At 35.7% G+C, this 17,896-nt stretch overlaps 2 protein-coding genes across 2 annotated transcripts in view; both read right to left on the bottom strand.

Annotated features, from left to right (window-relative positions):
- Nucleotides 1–2,127: 2,127 nt before the first annotated feature.
- LOC115010546 (vasopressin V2 receptor-like) lies at nt 2,128–13,588 on the bottom strand. The gene is made up of 7 exons (XM_029435168.1): nt 13,492–13,588; nt 5,328–5,602; nt 4,896–5,141; nt 4,603–4,749; nt 3,855–4,122; nt 3,473–3,721; nt 2,128–2,315 (listed from the first exon to the last, which is right to left on the bottom strand). The coding sequence occupies exons 2-7, from the start codon at nt 5,595–5,597 to the stop codon at nt 2,128–2,130; spliced, it is 1,368 nt and encodes a 455-aa protein (XP_029291028.1). The 5' UTR covers nt 5,598–5,602; nt 13,492–13,588.
- Nucleotides 13,589–15,154: 1,566 nt separating this feature from the next.
- LOC115011011 (isocitrate dehydrogenase [NAD] subunit gamma, mitochondrial-like) overlaps nt 15,155–17,896 on the bottom strand; it is a 5,605-nt gene continuing 2,863 nt past the window's right edge. The window contains exons 7-12 of the mRNA XM_029435939.1: nt 17,272–17,404; nt 17,046–17,179; nt 16,853–16,955; nt 16,322–16,468; nt 15,680–15,835; nt 15,155–15,606 (exon numbers count right to left, since the gene is read on the bottom strand). Coding sequence (XP_029291799.1) covers nt 15,505–15,606; nt 15,680–15,835; nt 16,322–16,468; nt 16,853–16,955; nt 17,046–17,179; nt 17,272–17,404 — 775 coding nt within the window. The 3' untranslated portion in view covers nt 15,155–15,504. The remainder of the gene's footprint in view (nt 15,607–15,679; nt 15,836–16,321; nt 16,469–16,852; nt 16,956–17,045; nt 17,180–17,271; nt 17,405–17,896) is intronic.

Raw genomic sequence — 17,896 nt, 5'->3', positions numbered from 1 at the left:
TTGTAAATGAACCACTTTATATCTCGGAAATCCTGCGTTTGCCCTAATACGGCGTCGTAGTTTAATGACAATCGGACAGATGTATAAGATGAAATAGTGTGTGTGTGTGTGTGTGAGAGATGTGTGTTTAAACTGTCGCCAGGTTTCATCATCTTTTCTTTTTGTATTCAGTCGCTGCACTATCAAACAGGTCTCATCGTTTGTCTCTGAACTGTACAGAATGTGTGATGTCTGATTTAGTGTTGCAGTTTGAAACATGATTATTATGCATCGATCAAACTGCAAACATCTGTCAGAGAAGTTTTTGTGTCCAGATCAAAGGCAACAGAAGACGTGGGACCTCTTCAGCCTCAATACGGTTCCTTTCTCTCCAGGGGAAATAAATGGAGGTTTTAAACCATTCACTAAATGTTTTATGAGCAACAATGATGGTGAATAATCATTTTGAAGATTTAGATTTAGACAAATTATAGAAATTATGAACGATTGTGATATTTTATGTTTTTCTTTTTGTCAACAAATTGCATGAAAAGACCAAAACCTACAATAAATGGATCCAACTATCAAGTATAGTTTGTGTATCCAAAGCCTGATGTTATTATTTTGACTCCACTGATTGTATGTATTCATCCGCGGCAGAAAATAGTCCCCAATAAATAAACTATTTTACTCCAGTTTGAGTAAAACACTACAGTGCCCCCCTGTTTTGGGAAAAGAAGGATTATTACAATTTCAATCCCGGCTGAGGTGGAAAAGTTGGTGTATCGACAAGTTGGTGCAATGGAAACAAGATTTAGCGGATTAATGGCGTACATGAAGCACGTGACTTCAACGTGAAGAGATAAAACAATATATTCTTACTCCACATCTGTTTTAGTTTCAACTCTTCATTTTGTTGCATCTTCTTCTTCTGCAGTGCAATTGGCGCCACCTACTGCTTATCTCGATGAACTCCTAATAATCTCAAAGGTGGAAACAAACGTTTAATCAGGTTATAATGTGTAGATGATATGTAGTAGATGGAAACATGGCTGCTGTTTTGGTCTGTTCATTGTTTGTTGACAATAACAAAGGAAATGAAATTGTAATTGAAAGAAACTGTTCTGTTTCTGTGACGTGTTGATAGCTCTACTGACAAATGTAAGTATCAGTCTTCAGTGTAAGTGGTTGTCTAAAAGTAAGTTACTTGACTTTAACAGAAATGTGCTCTGGTACCGATGGTTCTACCTGAACTATCCATATTTCATATTCATATTTGAGGGTTAGAAGAAGAGTGATCTGCAGACAGGCGTCCTGCCTCGCTGTGTCCACATGCTATAAACCCGTTTTCTAACTAGCGTCATCACGCCTAACGCTTTTCACTTCTGGCAATTGCATTCACGCTATATAATCCAAAATATAAAGAAAAATCCATTTTACTTTGTGTCGAGGGAACCAGAAACATCCGTCATCCCTGAGTAAATATTTTACTGTTTTTATTCAACACGCGAGTTTGAGTTACTCGAATTCAAAATGGTCTAAAACCTTCAGTTATTGAAACGTTTCATTGAAATGTGAACGTTTGTGTGCAGGTTTGTTTTTAAACGGTACATAGTGAGCACATGTTTAAATAAATGAAAGAACAAACCTTTGTTGGTGGCAGTTTGTTTTTATGTGTTTGTATGAAGTGTTTTTACGGCTGTTGAGGGAATTTAATAAATAGTTTTTAAAACAAATCTCATTGCATTTGTTCTGTTCTGAGAAGGAAACATTTTAAATCAGCAGTCAGGTGCTGAAGAAACAAAACACTTGCATTTACAATGATTACACTTTATAAAATGTATTACAGCAGTGTGTATGTGGTCTGTTGTACTTGCAGGGAGAACATGGTTAGCCTTTTGCTATTTACATCAAGGGAGCAATGTGAGAAGTGGAAAAAGCTCTAAAGTGTGTAAATAATTTCTTGACTTCCTCCAGGAAACAAACAAGATCTTCCTCCTCTTCCTCTAAATGTCAAACTCTTCTTTTACCAGCGTGGAACATGAAGCGGTCTAGTTATGTAGCAGACTACAGAGCGTACAAGATACACACTTTGTAGGATGTTGCACTTGACTGTTGTGTGTGCGTGTGTGTGCGTGTGTGTGTTCACTAGTTGGATGTGTGTGTGGTGGTGGTGGTGGAGTCGTTGGGTAACGAGCCCCGGCGCTGAGAGGGAGAGCGACAGAGCAGCAGCAGGCGGAGCTCCGGAGACACGCTGCTGGAGAAGGCCGAGTAGATCCAGGGGTTAGTGCACGAGTTCAGGCTGGCCAGCAGCATCAGCAGGGTGAACACTGCACCTACACACACACACACACACACACACACCACACACACACACACAGGTGATCAAAGTGGTATAAGCAAAGTATATTCAGACTCTTTTCAGCTAAATGTACTCACAGTATCAAAAGTATTATCACTTATGAATACCTGATAGAGTATTTTAATGTTGTAGTTCGTCAAACTTCAGGTACTTTCTGTATTACTGAGTAGATTGCTAGTATATTACTGCATCATATATACATATGTGTTTTTCTTATGTATCAAGTGACTGTCAAATAAATGTAGTGCAGTAAAAAGTATGAAGTAGTACAGTCAGTATTTGAGTAAATGTTAATGTCCACCCCTGAAGAACATTACAAGTGAAACTCTCACATTGAAAATGTATTTACTGTATCAAAAGTTAAAGTGCAGAGAAAAGCAGACTTTCATTTGATTTATTAAAGATGTATATATATATATATATATATATATATATATATATATATATATATATATATATATATATATACTGTAGATATTGTGGTTTAGAATCTGACATTTCTTATATTCCTTCACAATTCACTTTTTCTGTTTTTGTATCGAACACAAAGTTTTTATTCACGATATCGAATCTTACTGTAGAGAATTTAAATTACTTTTAATATATTTTTTTTAAAGTTTAATCATTTGAAATACAGAAAGCAACAGTTTTACTTTTACTTTTACAGTTTTAACATTTAACCACAATTTACACTACGGTGACAAATACTCAATATTAGGCATTATTATGACCATTTAATGTCAAAATAATTCACAATATTTTCCCGATAACCATTAAAATATGCTTAAAACTCTTAAAATGTCACAAAAACATTTAGTTAAGAAACAAATATTTGTATTACATCACAGATATTAGTGATAATGAAAAACTAATCATAAATAAAGTGGTCCATAAATAAAGAATAAATACTTTTTCTAAATACCAACATTGTGTGATTCTGTTCTTTATGTTATAATTCTTGTATTGATTTAAAAAACTTTATTTATGGAGGTTTTCTTTTTACAGACTGAAGATGATGAAGAAACATATACAAAAACAGAAAAGTGTGTGTGTGTGTGCGTGTGTGTGTGTGTGTGTGTGTGTGTGTGTGTGTGTGTGTGTGTGTGTGTGTGCGCGTGCGTGAGAGCGCACTGGTCTGAGGTGGGTCGGGGTCCCAGGCGGCCCACAGCTGGACGCTGAAGAAGGGGGCCCAGCAGAGCGAGTACACGAGCACAATGACGAGCGTCATCCTCACGGTCTTCGACATGGCCGCTGACACCCCTCCACCCCGGGCCGGGGGGGCTTTGGGTGGGGGGGGGCAGACGGCAGAGAAGGCCGCAGGGCCGGGCAGCACGTCAGGCTGCAGCGCCACCGACAGGAAGCCGAGGTTTTTATCGGAAACTAAAAGGAAAATAAGCAGCGAACAATATTGTTGTAAACTGAAACTAAATAAATCAGATGTGTGTCTGTAGAAGTGTTAATGTGGGAGAGACGATGTCATAGTGTTACCTGTAAATGTAGTTCCACAACTCACCTGGGTAATCAGCTGTGTAGGTGTCACAGGGTGACCTGAGTGCAGCCATGGGCGGGTGCTGATAGATGGGAGGAGGGTGAAAGCTGCTGTCACTCCCGGGGGTGTTGAACATGAGAGGGGAAACGTACAGGGAGAGATTGGACCTCTCTCCTCCTCCCCATCCTTCTCTTCTCCGGCTGTCCCGTGTGGATGGGGGGAGGGAGGCGGGGGACAGGCGGCGCTCTGACTTCAGGTACAGGTTGTTGTGGATCTCCTTGAAGATTCGCACCTGCAGGAAACAGTCCAGTGATGTTGTGATATATTAAAGGGACAGTTCACCCGCAAAATCCAAACTACATATTGTTCCTCTTAGAGCTAGTTATCAATCTGGAGTGTTTTGGTGTGAGTTGCCGATTGTTTAAGATGTCTGCCTTTTCTCCAATATAAAGGAACTAGATGGCACTCAAAAAACATTTATAAAGAACTCAACAGCAAAGTCTCTTTCCAGAAATCATAACCTGGTAACTCAAGACTTGTAATGAGCAGTTTCATGGAGGAACTATTTTCTTTCTACCAAACTACATCCGCCAACTGTATCACCACGCAGAAGGAAGCAGGTATCTACTCATGGCCTCTCCTGAGCTCACCTGAGCTCACCTGAGCTAGCTAACGTTATAGCTCAGGTGTGTGTGTGTGTGTGTGTGTGTGTGTGTGTGTGTGTGTGTGTGTGTGTGTGTGTGTGTGTGTGTGTGTGTCAGTCCCTCTCTACCTGGCAGACGGTGATGATGAGGACGGGGAGGATGAAGACAGCCAGAGTCATCCAGGTCACGTAGGCTTTGAGGCCCCAGGACTCCGCAAAGTTTCCCCAACACTCGTAGACTCCAGGAGCCACTTCTGAGCGGGAGAAGATGAAGACCTGCAGGAGGCGAGAGTCACTGAGTAACTGGGATAGATCATAACCTCTGTCTCCCTCCCTGTGTCCCTCCCTGTGTCCCTCCCTGTGTCTCCCTTCCTGTCTCCCTCCCTGTGTCCCTCCCTGTCTCCCTCCCTGTGTCCCCCTACCTGTGGCAGGCTGAGCAGCAGCGACAGCCCCCAGGCCAGCAGTATGAAACTGTTCCAGCGCTCGGTGGCCCCGCTGCGGTGCGCCTGCAGGGGGCAGCAGATGGCGTAGTGCCGGTCCACCGTCATGGCTACGATCATGTAGGAGGAGGCGAACATCCCGAGGACCTGCAGGTATTTCACCAGGCGACACAGGAAGTCTGGGCCGGGAAAGCAGCCTTTAGCGTCCCACACCAGCTGGGGCAACACCTCAGAGAGGGAGACGAGGGGGAGGAAGGGTGGAGTGAGATGCAGGCAGGGAGTGTGTGTGTGTGTGTGTGTGTGTGTGTGTGTGTGTGTGTGTGCGTGCGTGAGAGCGCACTGGTCTGAGGTGGGTCGGGGTCCCAGGCAGCCCACAGCTGGACGCTGAAGAAGTGTGTGTGTGTGTGTGTTTACCTGGAACAGTGCCACCACCAGGTCGGCCAGGCAGAGGTTGATCATGAACCTGTGCAGCGGGTTGTGGTGTCGTCTCCGCCTTACCAACACCACCAGCACCAGCCCGTTGCCGAGCAGCGCCATCACCAAGATGACCGCCAGCACCACGACCTCGGCCACCACCAGGAGGGCGTCACGCTCCCAGTCTGTGGCATTCGTACCTGCCGGGGTCACAGAGACCACCGACCAGCTGAGGGACGGGTACGAGTCTGTTACCGTGGGGACTGACATGTTGGCTGGGAGAAATGGAGAGGGAGAGGAAGCAGAGAGGAGGATGAGGAAGAGGAGAGGAAGAGGAGAGGAAGAAGGTGAAAGGAAGAAGAGAGGAAGAGGAAAGGAAGATGCGAGGAAGATGAAGAGAGGATGAGAGGAAGATGAGAAGAGGAGAGGAAGAGAGGAAGAGGAAAGGAAGATGAGAGGAAGAGAGGAGGAAGAGGAGAGGAAGATGAGAGGATAAGAGGAAGATGAGAGGAAGATGAAAGAAAGAGAGGAAGATGAGAGGAAGATGAGAGGAAGATGAGAGGAAGAGGAGAGGAAGATGAGAGGAAGATGAGAGGAAGATAAGAGGAAGATGAAGAAAGAGAGGAAGAGGAGAGGATGAGGAGAGGAAGATAAGAGGAAGATGAAAGAAAGATAGAGAGGAAGATGAGAGGAAGAGGAATAAGAGGAAGAGGAGAGGAAGAGGAGAGGAAGATAAGAGGAAGATGAAAGAAAGAGGAAGATGAGAGGAAGAGGAGAGGAAGATGAGAGGAAGATGAGAGGAAGATGAGGATAAGAGGAAGATGAAAGAAAGAGAGGAAGAGGAGAGGAAGAGGAGAGGAAGATGAAAGAAAGATAGAGAGGAAGATGAGAGGAAGAGGATAAGAGGAAGATGAAAGAAAGAGAGGAAGAGGAGAGGAAGAGGAGAGGAAGATGAAAGAAAGATAGAGAGGAAGATGAGAGGAAGAGGATAAGAGGAAGATGAAAGAAAGAGAGGAAGAGGAGAGGAAGATGAGAGAAAGAATTCCTGATTGATTGAAAGCTCTAAACACAAAGTGCAGCAACTGTTTATAGTCAAAGACAAAGTCTGTGAAAAAAACTAAAATAAAAAAATACACAGATATATAAAATACACAGATATATAAAATACACAGATATATAAAATACACAGATATATAAAATACACAGATATATAAAATACACAGATATATAAAATACACAGATATAAATACCACCAGATATATAAAATACACAGATATATAAATAACCGATATAAATACACAGATATATAAAATACACAGATATAAATTACACCGATATAAATACACAGATATATAAAATACACAGATATAAAATACACAGATATAAAATACACAGATATAAAATACACAGATATAAAATACACAGATATATAAAATACACAGATATATAAAATACACAGATATAAAATACACAGATATATAAAATACACAGATATATAAAATACACAGATATATAAAATACACAGATATAAAATACACAGATATATAAAATACACAGATATAAAATACACAGATATATAAAATACACAGATATATAAAATACACAGATATAAAATACACAGATATATAAAATACACAGATATATAAAATACACAGATATATAAAATACACAGATATATAAAATACACAGATATATAAATACACAGATATAAAATACACAGATATATAAAATACACAGATATAAAATACACAGATATAAAATACACAGATATATAAAATACACAGATATAAAATACACAGATATATAAAATACACGAGATAAAATACACCAGATATAAAATACACAGGCATATATAAAAATACACAGATATACAATACACAGATATAAATACAGATATAAATCCACAGATATAAAATACACAGATATATAAATACACAGATATATAAAATACACAGATATAAATACACAGATATATAAATACACAGATATATAAAATACACAGATATACAATACACAGATATATAAATACACAGATATAAAATACACAGATATATAAAATACACAGATATAAAATACACAGATTAATACACAGATATATAAAATACCAGAATATAAAATACACAGATATATAAATACACAGATATAAAATACACAGATATAAAATACACAGATATAAAAATACACAGATATAAAATACACAGATATATAAAATACACAGATATAAAATACACAGATATAAATACACAGATATAAAATACACAGATATAAAATACACAGATATAAAATACACAGATATAAAATACACAGATATAAAATACACAGATATATAAATACACAGATATATAAATACACAGATATATAAATACACAGATATAAAATACACAGATATATAAAATACACATATATATAAATACACAGATATATAAAATACACAGATATAAAATACACAGATATATAAAATACACAGATATAAAATACACAGATATAAAATACACAGATATAAAATACACAGATATAAATACACAGATATATAAAATACACAGATATAAAATACACAGATATATAAATACACAGATATATAAAATACACAGATATAAAATACACAGATATAAAATACACAGATATATAAAATACACAGATATAAAAATACACAGATATATAAATACACAGATATATAAAATACACAGATATAAAATACACAGATATAAAATACACAGATATATAAAATACACAGATATATAAAATACACAGATATAAAATACACAGATATAAAATACACAGATATATAAAATACACAGATATAAATACACAGATATAAAATACACAGATATATAAAATACACAGATATAAAATACACAGATATATAAAATACACAGATATAAAATACACAGATATAAAATACCAGATATATAAAATACCCAGATCTATAAAATACACAGATATAAAATACACAGATATAAAATACACAGATATATAAAATACACAGATATATAAATACACAGATATAAAAATTACACAGATATATAAAATACACAGATATATAAAATACACAGATATATAAATACAACAGATATAAAATACACAGATATAAAATACACAGATATAATAAATACACAGATATAAATACACAGAATATAAAATACACAGATATATAAAATACACCAGATATAAAATACACAGAATAAAATACACCGATATAAAATACACAGATATATAAAATACACAGATATAAAATACACAGATATAAAATACACAGATATATAAAATACACAGTATATAAATACACAGATTATAAATACACAGATATAAAATACACAGATATATAAAATACACCAGATATATAAAATACACAGATATAAATACACAGAATACATACACAGATATATAAATACACAGATATAAAATACACAGATATACAATACACAGATATTAAAATACACAGATATATAAATACACAGATATAAATACACCAGATATAAATACACAGATATATAAATACACAGATATAAAATACACAGATATATAAATACACAGATATAAAAATACACGATATAAAATACACAGATATAAAATACACAGATATAAAATACACAGATATATAAAATACACAGATATATAAAATACACAGATATATAAAATACACAGATATAAAATACAACAGATATAAAATACACAGATATATAAAATACAACAGATATAAAATACACAGATATATAAATACACAGATATATAAAATACACAGATATAAAATACACAGATATATAAAATACACAGATATATAAAATACACAGATATATAAAATACACAGATATATAAAATACACAGATATATAAATACACAGATATAAAATACACAGATATAAAATACACAGATATATAAAATACACAGATATAAAATACAACAGATATATAAAATACACAGATATATAAAATACACAGATATAAAATACACAGATATAAAATACACAGATATAAAATACACAGATATAAAATACACAGATATATAAAATACACAGATATAAAATACACAGATATATAAAATACACAGATATAATAACAGATATATAATACACAGATATAAAATACACAGATATATAAAATACACAGATATATAAAATACACAGATATATAAATACACAGATATATAAAATACACAGATATAAAATACACAGATATATAAAATACACAGATATAAAATACACAGATATATAAAATACACAGATATAAAATACACAGATATATAAAATACACAGATATAAAATACACAGATATATAAAATACACAGATATAAAATACACAGATATAAAATACACAGATATAAAATACACAGATATATAAATACACAGAATATAAAATACACAGATATATAAAATACACAGATATAAAATACACAGATATAAAATACACAGATATATAAAATACACAGATATATAAAATACACAGATATAAAATACACAGATATATAAATACACAGATATATAAAATACACAGATATAAAATACACAGATATAAAATACACAGATATAAATACACAGATATAAAATACACAGATATATAAAATACACAGATATAAAATACACAGATATATAAAATACACAGATATATAAATACACAGCTATATAAAATACACAGATATAAAATACACAGATATAAAATACACAGATATATAAAATACACAGATATAAAATACACAGATATATAAAATACACAGATATATAAAATACACAGATATAAAATACACAGATATAAAATACACAGATATAAAATACACAGATATAAAATACACAGATATATAAATACACAGATATAAAATACACAGATATAAATACACAGATATATAAATACACAGATATATAAAATACACAGATATATAAATACACAGATATATAAAATACACAGATATATAAATACACAGATATAAAATACACAGATATAAAATACACAGATATAAAATACACAGATATAAAATACACAGATATATAAATACACAGATATAAAATACACAGATATATAAAATACACAGATATATAAAATACACAGATATATAAATACACAGATATAAAATACACAGATATATAAAATACACAGATATAAAATACACAGATATATAAATACACCAGATATATAAACTTACACAGATATATAAAATACAAGATATAAATACACAGATCTATAAAATACACAGATCTAAAATCCACAGATATATACAATACACAGATATATAAAATTACACGATATATTACAAATACACAGATATATAAAATACACGATATATAAAATACACAGATATAAAATACACAGATATAAAATACCACCGATATATAAATACACAGATATATAAAATACACAGCTATATAAAATACACCGAACAACATACACAGATATAAAATACACAGATATAAAATCACAGATATAAAATACACAGATATATAAAATACACAGATATATAAAATACCACATATATCACAGATATATAAAATACACAGATTTTATAAAATACACATATATATAAAATTCACAGATATAAAATACACAGATATATAAAATACACAGATATAAAATACACAGATATAAAATACACAGATCTATAAAAATACACATATATATATAAAATACACAGGATATAAAATACATATAAAATACACAGATATATAAAAGAAAATACACAGATATATAAAATACACAGAATATATAAACAGATATATAAAATACACAGATAATATAAAATACACAGATATATAAAATACACATATATCACAGATATATAAAATACACAGATATATAAATACACATATATCACAGATATATAAATACACAGATTTTATAAAATACACATATATATAAAATTCACAGATATAAAATACACAGATATAAAATACACAGATATAAAATACACAGATATATAAAATACACAGATATATAAAATACACAGATATATAAAATACACAGATATAAAATACACAGATATAAAATACACAGATATATAAAATAAAATACACAGATATATAAAATAAAATACACAGATATATAAAATACACAGATATATAAAATACACAGATATATAAATACACAGATATAAAATACACAGATATAAAATACACAGATATATAAAATACACAGATATATAAAATACACAGATATAAAATACACAGATATAAAATACACAGATATATAAAATACACAGATATAAAATACACAGATATATAAAATACACAGATATATAAAATACACAGATATAAAATACACATATATATAAAATACACAGATATAAAATACACAGATACAAAATACACAGATATATAAAATACACAGATATATAAAATACACAGATATATAAAATACACATATATATATAAAATACACAGATACAAAATACACAGATATAAAATACACATATATATCACAGATATACAAAATACACAGATATATAAATACACAGATATATAAAATACACAGATATATAAAATACACAGATATATAAAATACACAGATATATAAAATACACAGATATATAAAATACACAGATATAAAATACACAGATATAAAATACACATATATATCACAGATATACAAAATACACAGATATATAAAATACACAGATATATAAAATACACAGATATATAAAATACACAGATATATAAAATACACAGATATATAAAATAAAATACACAGATATATAAAAATACACAGATATATAAAATAAAATACACAGATATATAAAATACACAGATATATAAAATACACAGATATAACACTGTGGTATTACTGCTCTTACTTTAGTACGGACTGCTTTTTGTGACGAGCCTAAACGTTTTGGAATCACTGGTTTAGTATTAAATTGCTTATGTTTATTGTAACTTATTGTAACTTATTGTAACTTATTGTGTGATACTTCACCCAATTAGTTAACGATTCCCATGTGTTCTCTGCAGTCCCCGAACATACTGCCAGAGATCCTCACAGGAAGTATTGTGATGGGAATGAAACATGAGCGTTATTCAGTTTGTTTATAATGATAGCTGCATGTTTTGGTGCCAAAGTCGGTACCGTGTCTATTGTATCCGACCTCCGGCTGTAAACAAACACACACACAGTTACCTGGTGTGTGTACAGGATCAAGCTTCACAATAATTGTAAAACAAAGAGACGTTTGAGCATGTTTACAGCAGTGCCTTTACACTTCAACACACACACACACACACACGCAGACGCAGACAATTGCATAGGCATGCAGAGAGGGCCCCTTGTGTGGGACTATTCATTGCAAATGTGCAGGATCTAACAAGGTCAAAGTTCAACCAATCTGCAGCAATCAGCATTACACACTAACTGGCAGTTAGAGGTTTCTTTTTATTCATTATTAACCTATTAATGTCATTTATAATAATATCAGGGGACATTTTACAGCAAAACGAGTACTTTTGACACTTTAAATTAGCTGATAACACTTTTTAAACGCAGAACTTTTGTCGTTGTTTACATTGTTGTATTGGTACTTTTACTTTTTTACTTCTAGTCTTGTTTCACCTCTGCAGAAAAACTAAAGGAAGCTGCCGACAGTATCGTCACTGTCTTTAAAAAATAGCTTTTGACAGTAATTCTGCTGCTAAACCCAAAACTAGAAACAATAATACAGTAAATGAAGATGAAGTTGCTGCAGTCAAACATCTGTAAACCCTTTTTTGTTGAACCTATTGTTTACTTTTAGTCTTTTTTAATGTAATTTGAAAATAGTTACAGAGTCTGCTTCTATTGGCAGCTTGAGGATGTTTGAGTTTGAAGGCTGTACATGCAGCAGGAGGACTTTATAATCTCTAAATACAGAATCTACTTCAGCCTGTTTCGCTGATGGTGAGCTGAGTGTAGATTTGTTGACATCTTTCGGTTTTGTTAATCCAATTAGAAGAGCGGACGCCAGCTGTTTAATACTTATTTTCTTTGCCACAAAACGAAAAGCTAAAATTCTCCCTTCCTACACCTCTGAGTATTTAGTTTCATCGTTCTTGTCTCGATTAGAAACGTCAGAAACGATCGTCTGTCAACTCTAAACACCCACCTGTAACCTCTTCATCCTCATTAAAAGCAACAGCCACTTGTACAGATTTTAATTCCCCATTTCAGCAGAGAGAGGTGGAAGTACAAGCAAACACAGACGACTCACTCACCTCGTCCTCGTCCTCAGCGTCCCATGAAGCATCTGTAGGATCCAGGACAACCTGATCTGCTGTTGCACACACTGACCGCATCCATGCTGCGTTTCCCTCCTGCGTGTTACTCTAAAAGGTGACCTCTGCCAACTCACGCTGCTGACTCCTGTCTCCCCATCTCCCGCCTCCTCTTTTAACACATCCCTCCCTCTCTTCTCCTCTTTTTCAAAAGCAGGAGTAAAAGAAATAGGGGGTACTCGAGTGGAAAGTGGGTTGGTTGATCAAAGGCTGTGATGCCCGGGCTGCAGCGGTGAATTAATGTAATTTTCTTTCTGATTGTTTGCATATTACCCACGTTGCTGTTGGACCTACTTTGATCCACATTCGGTGCAGGACAGAAGGCCCCACTGAGGCTGTGCACCAGCAGATCAAATGAGATTTCTGTTGTTAGTCTCCCAGAATGATCAAAGACCTTTCATACACACACACTAAACTGATATGTGTACGTGTGATTTCGCTGGAGAGGGAGGAGAGAGATGTTGTTACAGATGAGATGTTGTTGGAGAGAAATGAGAAGACGGCAAAAAGAGGAGAGTTGCCCTTTTCTTTCTCATCCCTGCTTCCTGGTTTTTCTTTCCTCCCCCCCCCCCCCCCCCCCTCCTGTCTCCCTCCGTCTCCTGCATTCCTCCTCTTTCTGCAGTAATCAGTTTGCCTTTCCTCATTTGTTCCCTGATTGGGAGAAACCTGTAATTATCCAGGGGCCCGCTGAGCGACCGTAAACATACACACAAATGAGGCTGATCAAGCTGTTCATGTTTTGATATTATGAAACTGATTTGCAATTGCAAAGAAGTCGTTTCAACACGCACACACACACACACACACACACACACTCACACACAGTATAAGTGTCTTGCCTTCTACAGGAAAAATAAATGTCTTTATTTATGTAAAGGAAAACACAAAATTGAGATAAAATATACAAATGTTATGGCTTGTAATGCATTAAGAATCTCATGCATGCTGTGTTGCTTTCCAATATTTATTCTCCTGTAGATCAACTTTTCTCCTTCAATGCAGTCCAAACTTCATTCTTTACTCTTCCCTCCTATGTCCATCTTTTGTTTGGGGACGTAACCTCTTTAAATGTGCATGTGGCACCTATTCACGCCCGTAATAAATTCATTAATTATTCCTTTTTAAAGCCCTGAATATTAATAGCTTATATGTGTTATGTGTTTCTGCTCATGTTCAAAACTTTCTGCACATTTAAAACTTATCCCATAAATCTGTGTCGTCTGAGAAGTCGTAATTATTTGAGAAAAAAGTATTATGTAATTCTGTATTAATAATCTTTATCTTCAAAGTAACTAAAGTTATCAAATAAATGTTGTGGAGAAAGAGTATAAAGTAGCATAACATGGAAACCATCAAGTGTGGTACAAGTACACTTTGGGCTTCTCTGCGTGAAAGGTGCAATGCAGACACAGTTATTCTTATTTCTGCAACTAAGAGAAACACACACATGCACACACATGCACACACATGCCTTCAGTCCCAACAGACTGCATGTGATGACAACACAATGTGGCCTCCATGTGGTCTACACCAGCCAGTGCTGCCAGTTTGTTTCAGCACAGACTGTTCTGAAAACAAAACAATGAACTACAGAGACTTTATTACTTTAATTAACTTTATTAGAGCTTAATACATTCAGCAGTAGGACAGCTGTGTTCAGGATACAAACAACAGCTGTGTTTGGTTTAATACTGGTTTAACTTAAAAATAAATAAATGGATCAAACTAATAAATAAAGAGTGAACAGTGTTGTGTTGCAGGTAAACTATAGATGCAAACAAAGTGCTGAGAAAACTCAAACAGCCGGGAGGTCAGGAAACATTCTGTTGCATAGATAAGACTGTTTGTGTGCAGTTTTCAGTATTACTATCAAACAACTCACTATCGTTATTATGAAATTGCATAGAGGACCTACTGGAGAGAGGCACTAACATCCACATCTGTGTCACTGTTCTAGATGCTCAGCGTCTGGGGCCCGGTGCTCTGAACCGCCTTCATGACGGACTGCACCACTTCAGAGGTGGAGCCCTGGCCTCCCAGGTCAGCGGTGTGCAGCTGGAGGACAAAGGAGATGTGAGCAGGATATTCTTTATCTTTTTGGTAACCTGCCATCAGTCGTGCGACGTACCCGAGTCTCAGTGACCGTGGAGAGGATGGCCCTGCGGATCATGCTGGCGTAGGCGTGCAGCTTCAGGTGATCCAGCAGCAGGCAGGAGGCCAGCAGCGTGGCCGTGGGGTTTGCTGTGTTGCGGTTAGCGATGCTCCTCCCCGTGTTCCTGGTGCCCTGCACAGAGAAAAACATTTTGAATACTTAAATGTGGGAGCTTTAATTTGATGGACTTTTTATTATTTAAAAGGTTCACTCTGTAACTCTTATAAAAGAAATAACTTTTTTTTCTAAAACTAAATCCTGACAGGAATGCATGAGACAGACATCATCATGTTCCTCTGTCCAGTGCTACATATGGCAAGATTATATCACACCTGAGGGAAAACAACCAATCAGAGCAGAGGAGTCTCTAACGCAGTTTCAATCACTGTTTGAACTGTCAATCAAGGCAGCGCTGATCAAATATGAATCAAGATTCTGTCACTGCAGTGTCCATTTCTCCTCCAATGTTTTCAGAAACATATTTTTGTGTACCGTTGAGCTGTAAAATGAGAATGTGTGTGTGTGTATGTGTGTGTGTGACCCGGCCACCGTGTTGAAAACAGTCGAGACAAAACTAAACTTGTCCTTTTCCCCTCTTGTTGATGTGACGCCTCTCACCGTCTCAAACACGGCGTAGTCCTTTCCATAGTTGGCTCCGGGCACCAGGCCCGGTCCACCAACCAGCCCGGCACACACGTTGCTCACGACGTTGCCGTACAGGTTGGGCATGAGCATCACATCGAACTGCTGGGGCCTGGAGACCAGCTAACACACACAAATAAACATAAAGAAAGAAAGAACCCACGTACGCAGTCTTCATGAAGGTTGTGACAAACACCAACCCTTTTTTTCTAAAGTTGTATAATATAGGATTTAAATTACAATATATAATTAGAATTGTATTTAATAATTATTTTACAAAGCATTATGATCTTTTAAAATACATAAACACTGTATAATGTTCTCTTATTTTATATATTAAATATGAAGCTCGTTCGACGCTCGCTTCCTGCAGAACTCCTCGTTCAGCGCTCCACTCTTTACTTCTTCACTTACGGCTCTCGACTTACCCGTGTGTGCACACGGCCCCGCAGTCTCAGGTCCTTTCATGTGCATTAGTGGGGTTTTAGGATGAACTGCTGTCGTTACCTGCATGGTGGTGTTGTCCACAATCATGCTGTCGAAGGTGATTTCGGGGTAACCGCTGGCAACCTCCTTACAGCACTCCAGGAAGAGGCCGTCACCCAACTTCCTGCTCCGACACAAACACACACGTTAAGATGCATCATGTGTTTTTATAGAGAAAGATGAGTAAAAAGTCTTTGAGCCGTCAGAAACTGACATGATGTTGGCTTTGTGCACGGCAGTGACTCGTCTGCGTCCTTTGGCCCGAGCAGTACTGAACGCGTAGTCAGCGATGCGTAGCGATTTGGTCCTGGTGATGATCTTCAGACATTCAACAACGCCCGGTACATTCTGCAGAGACGGAGAGAGAATAAGAGATGCAAGGAGGACGGGCTTGTTAGGGTTTTGTGCATCTCTCCAGCAAAGCGATTATGAACACACACCTCGTGCTCCAGGCTGCTGTACTCTCCCTCTGTGTTCTCCCTGATGATCATGATGTCGATGTTTGTGTGGCGCGTCTTCACTCCTGGTAGAGACTGGCAGTGCATCACATTGGCGTACAGATCCAGAGTGGTGCTGCAGAGACAGGATGAGGTGAAGAGAAGGATAGACGAGACGGATAGAGAGGCACAGAGTGTAAGTTAAGTGTTGATGGTAAATGTAGTACCTCACTGCATTGACTGAGAACCCCGAGTCCGCAGCTGCAAAATCTGTTGTTATGCTTGCATCCAGCGCCGTCATGTGACTTGACAGTAACGTGGTTGGAGGCAAGGAAGAACAAAAGATTTTGCAGCTGCAAACTCCGCTTTCTTAAGACTACTTCAGCTTGGATTTCTCTGGGTAACAAGGGGGCGTGCTCTAGATGCCGCTCAAAAACAGAACTTCCTTGTTCTCTTCGCTTGCATTGCAAAGTATTTACGTTTCCAAAAGTAAAAGAAGAGCATCCCGAAGTGCAGAGGATGTTATGGACGAGGAAACATTTGTACAGTGTTTTGGCTGACTTGGATATTCAGCTGTATTTATAGGAGCCAGAGAAGTGCAGCGGAGAGAGGATGCAGCAGAGACCTG

This window comes from Cottoperca gobio, chromosome 7 (genome assembly GCF_900634415.1).
Source record: "Cottoperca gobio chromosome 7, fCotGob3.1, whole genome shotgun sequence".
NCBI lineage: Eukaryota > Metazoa > Chordata > Actinopteri > Perciformes > Bovichtidae > Cottoperca > Cottoperca gobio.
This window is presented reverse-complemented; position numbering and strand designations above follow the sequence as displayed.